Here is a 3,909-nt window from a genome sequence, read left to right on the forward strand (position 1 = left end):
TGGATATCTGAACGACTCGGAGATCCAACACAGCAATACGACGGACAGACCGATGATACCTGCCGACCCGTGTGTTGATAGTTCAAACGCTACAGGCCGACCGTGAAGGGTTTTCCTAGGTGACCAGCAACAGAAGGCTCGACGCCTATCGTTCAGTTTCGAGACGGAAAAAGGCGAAGAGATTCTTTCTCGGACGACAAACTTCAGTTATATACCCAAACTCCTTGAAGTTGGCTTCGATTTCGTCATCACTGATCTCCCAGCCGATACTATTCACTCAAGTGATACTTCCAACTATAGCGTGGTCTTTCCAAACGACCTTCCACCTTCAAGGAGAACATCCTCTCTCTACCTTGAACTAACAACACCCGACGATACCCTTTCTGCGGTTGCCTACAACTTGGCACCAACCCCTACAGAGGTGGGGATGACTCAACGCTGAAGACTGCTATCCTCTCGCCTCGTGAGCAGGTTGTTGGTAGTCTGGGAATAACCATCGTTATGATAAACCGGATTCCTTCAAAGTTGGATACCCGGTACCCACGCTGCTGTTCCTGCTCGGTTCAGCCCGATGCTGGTACGAGGACATGCATACTCCAATGCCCAGCAACTGAGAGACTAGGTGCGCATAGCGTGTCTGTGACAGTTCTACACTTTCTAAGGCGCTAGTAATGCACTCAACCCCGTGAAGAGAATCGCCAAGCTAGACTACGTCGAACAGGCCAGTCGTCGATGTTTCAACGCTAGGCTAGTTCTGAGAGCATAAGGATAGCGAGATGTACGCCGATTTGCCTACGTCAATAAGAGAGATGATTGTCCCTCCAGCATATACCAGGTAACCACAGTGAGGTAAAGGCCTGATATGCGTTAACTGTAGGAGTTTACTTTCTGTACATCTACTGACCCCACGTGCCATAGTGGTGACACTGGGGCTAGCGAGATGACAGGAGAACTGGCAGGCTATGCTTCCATCATTAATCACAGACATCACTTAGAAGTCGTCAATCCGACACGTAACCTATGAGTACAGCAAGCGTCGAAGAAAGCTTTGCCGTACGGAAAGCAGAGAGTAATCGCTTGATATCATAGCGCGAAATTGTGCAATTTGTCCCCCTCACTTACTCAGCCTCCTCCACAGAAGATTTTCTCACGAACATATAGTGCAACTAGTCATCGGGACGTAAACCTCATAGATCTGCAACATGCACACGATCAAGCAATAACGCGCCTTCACGGTACATCCACGGTACAGGCCCCGCTCTACCGAACAGTTCATATGCACACTACGACGAATCGGCATGCTGATTGACTGCGCGAGCCAGAGGAAATGAAGTGAGCCACTTTTGAACTCGAGAATCGATGGGCGTAAGAAACTGGGTCTCTGAGAGAGTACCATAGTAGCAAGTATATGATGAATATTTTCTCCTTCAATCATACAGTTCCGACAGACAGTCCGAATTCGGGGTACCAATTTGGCCTGAGGAAAGCCCAACGACCTCAAGAGGGATATCAAAGACAATCAGCTTACGGTAACTAGCAAATATATTCATCCCACCTGCTGCAGTTGGCAGGAGCTTGTCAGGAGTGCCTATAGAGCATATGCAAAGGACAAGGCAAGGGGAGAACACTTACAACAGATATTGGAGTAGTTATCCTTCGTGCCATGGTCGAAGGGGTTCATCCTATAGTATCGCTTCAAGTGCTCGTTGGTCGAGAGATTATGCGCTGTGATGTACAGGTGATACATATTCAACATCTGATGTGATGAAAAGGACGAGTCGACAGGTCCCGAGCGAGGCCTGGTTTATGACTTACAGCAAATCCAAAGACTAGCATAACACAGAATATGGCCACGAGGAAGTCATCTAGATGGTCCAATATGAAGTAGCCTACCTTCTGTCCAGAACACTCGGCTGAGGCATATAATCATAAGAAGGTAATAGCAACAATGTGACTCACCCGCAGTCACTATATGGGCTATGCAGAGAGCTAGTGCTATCAGGCTTGATAAACCTAGAGTGATGAGAGTCAACGCAAATGGTCTGTTGTAGAACACGAGTACTTACCTAGTGTAACGATCAAACACAAGAAGTAGCGATAGTTACCCAGACCGACACACGTGCCTGATGGAATTCAGCCTGAAGGGTGTCTACATTGGATAGATGGCTCCTACCAAGTACAGCACAATGATGATCGAATCGCGTAACACAATCATCACAAACGCTACAATGGTGGCTTCTGGGAGGCCTGTATATCCGACAAGTACCTAAGCCCAGACACCAGCAATGCTCGTCCTCGCTCCAATGGGCGTCTTACGACACCACTTCTGCTTCACCGCAACGCCATTCAACAGCAGGTAACGAGGTCGAGGCATGCCAGTTCTGAGGAGTCTCGAATCGTTCATGAGGAAGCAGTACAAACAGAACTTACCGCTGATCCAGTTGCTGGGGCCTTAGTTCTGCTATGAACTCTTCTGGATGGTCCTCAGGCTTGCTACGTGGTATGATCCCAGGGTCAGAAAATGCCGTTAGGAAGAAGAATATCTAACGACGCACGCACAGGGAAGGATTAGTTTGCCGGAGGTATGGTATTACCCACGATAGCGGCAATAAAAAGTAATCGAGAAGGCCGGTGAAGAACATGGTAACTGAGGAAGGAGTGATACTAGACGGCAAACGAGCCACTGAATAGTACCATGTACGGCTCCACCAAGCTCCGCAACAGACTCCACAAGGCGAGGGCATATATGCAATACCATCTTCAATGACATGAGTAGTAACACCAGCATAGACAGAGACACTGCCAACCACTGTGGGCCAATAACCTATGTTATTGGCACTAGGACACTTTCTAGGATGGACTCAGTGTATTACCACTCTCCCATCGAATAGAGGTGTGCATTGCCCCTTATAATTCCCTTTACGGAAATACTCCCGGACACACTCGTTCTTGGACCGCGAAAAAGCATGCAATCCGCTCGGAAGCCACGACTTGCGTTTCTCTGTCATAACATGGCAGTTTCCCATGAACCCCTATCCCCCCCTGAATAGTACTACTCAGAGGCTTAGTCTGGAGCAAGCTAGCATCTAAGGAAGCCTCGGCAGATAAACCTACAGTGCTTGGTGAACCACTTTCATAACCGACAACTTCAGTCTCCTGTCGAAGCTTCTCCACAAGCCGTGGGTCGCTGAATCGAAGGTAATCCGAAATATCCATGGCTTATTAGACTAGAAAGCCTGCAATGGTCAAATGGGAGGGCACTTCAGGGCCGAGTGGTATTCCAAACACTTCGAGGGTAGAAAGGACAACAGGAAGGAAGAGTTGATGTAGTTCATAAACTATCTATTTCCGTGATAGAACTTCTGAGGGCTTTTCAAAATGCGGCTGCTTTGATGGGATCCCAGGTTCGAAACTTGGCTGAGACAATTTTCTTGTGTTTTTTGTGACTTGCAATTTCATACACGGCCATTCTGAGTAGTGGTCGTTTAGGATATGACCATTATCACATTCACCAGTGCTTTATACTTCTTACAGTGGTTGTTGTTTTTTCTATAGGCCTAATATGGACTCCGAGTACTCCTTCTCATTGACTACCTTCTCCCCCTCCGGTAAGCTGGGTCAGATCGAGTATGCTCTCAATGCAGTATCGATGGGGAAACCCGCCTTGGGAATCAAGGCTAAGAATGGTGTAGTGCTGGCCACCGAGAAAAAGGTAAATCAAACTCCTCCTATGTGCACCGCCCAACGCTGTGTACAGTTTCAAACTATCCTAGCCGAGGAAGATTCCATCCGGAAGGTTGACAACTTCACCAACAGGATAGGATGTGTACTATTCGAGTGGAGGAGGAGGGCCTTGCCACTGAGTATAGGAGTATTCCACTCTGGTAGGTCTTCGCTGGTATGCCTCCT

At 48.0% G+C, this 3,909-nt stretch overlaps 2 protein-coding genes across 2 annotated transcripts in view; one reads left to right on the plus strand and one right to left on the minus strand.

The window, feature by feature from the left end:
• Window positions 1-1,391: 1,391 nt before the first annotated feature.
• Window positions 1,392-2,907, minus strand: Pmar_PMAR027038 (zinc finger protein DHHC domain containing protein, putative). The gene is made up of 12 exons (XM_002768421.1): window positions 2,874-2,907; window positions 2,695-2,824; window positions 2,595-2,647; window positions 2,431-2,543; window positions 2,317-2,381; window positions 2,174-2,266; window positions 2,067-2,123; window positions 1,960-2,013; window positions 1,816-1,913; window positions 1,633-1,756; window positions 1,529-1,588; window positions 1,392-1,477 (listed from the first exon to the last, which is right to left on the minus strand). The coding sequence occupies exons 2-12, from the start codon at window positions 2,786-2,788 to the stop codon at window positions 1,428-1,430; spliced, it is 861 nt and encodes a 286-aa protein (XP_002768467.1). The 5' UTR covers window positions 2,789-2,824; window positions 2,874-2,907; the 3' UTR covers window positions 1,392-1,427.
• A 655-nt stretch (window positions 2,908-3,562) lies between these two features.
• The window catches only part of Pmar_PMAR027039 (proteasome subunit alpha type, putative), a gene marked incomplete at both ends in the record, with an annotated part of 729 nt that continues 382 nt past the window's right edge, over window positions 3,563-3,909 (plus strand). The window contains 2 exons of the mRNA XM_002768422.1: window positions 3,563-3,712; window positions 3,758-3,884. Of these exons, the coding sequence (XP_002768468.1) occupies window positions 3,563-3,712; window positions 3,758-3,884 (277 nt within the window). The remainder of the gene's footprint in view (window positions 3,713-3,757; window positions 3,885-3,909) is intronic.

The sequence above is a fragment of the Perkinsus marinus genome (assembly GCF_000006405.1).
Source record: "Perkinsus marinus ATCC 50983 genomic scaffold scf_1104296968352, whole genome shotgun sequence".
NCBI classification, from domain to species: domain Eukaryota; phylum Perkinsozoa; order Perkinsida; family Perkinsidae; genus Perkinsus; species Perkinsus marinus.

What these genes read in the sequence shown, in the direction of transcription:
- Pmar_PMAR027038 (XM_002768421.1), bottom strand. Translation starts at nt 2,788, where the DNA reads ATGCTGGTGTTACTACTCATGTCATTGAAGATGGTATTGCATATATGC. An exon ending in CCCCAGCAACTGGATCAGCG is followed by an intron (nt 2,382 to 2,430) that starts GTAAGTTCTGTT and finishes GAGACTCCTCAG; the next exon opens with AACTGGCATGCCTCGACCTC. An exon ending in TGCTAGTCTTTGGATTTGCT is followed by an intron (nt 1,757 to 1,815) that starts GTAAGTCATAAA and finishes TCATCACATCAG; the next exon opens with ATGTTGAATATGTATCACCT.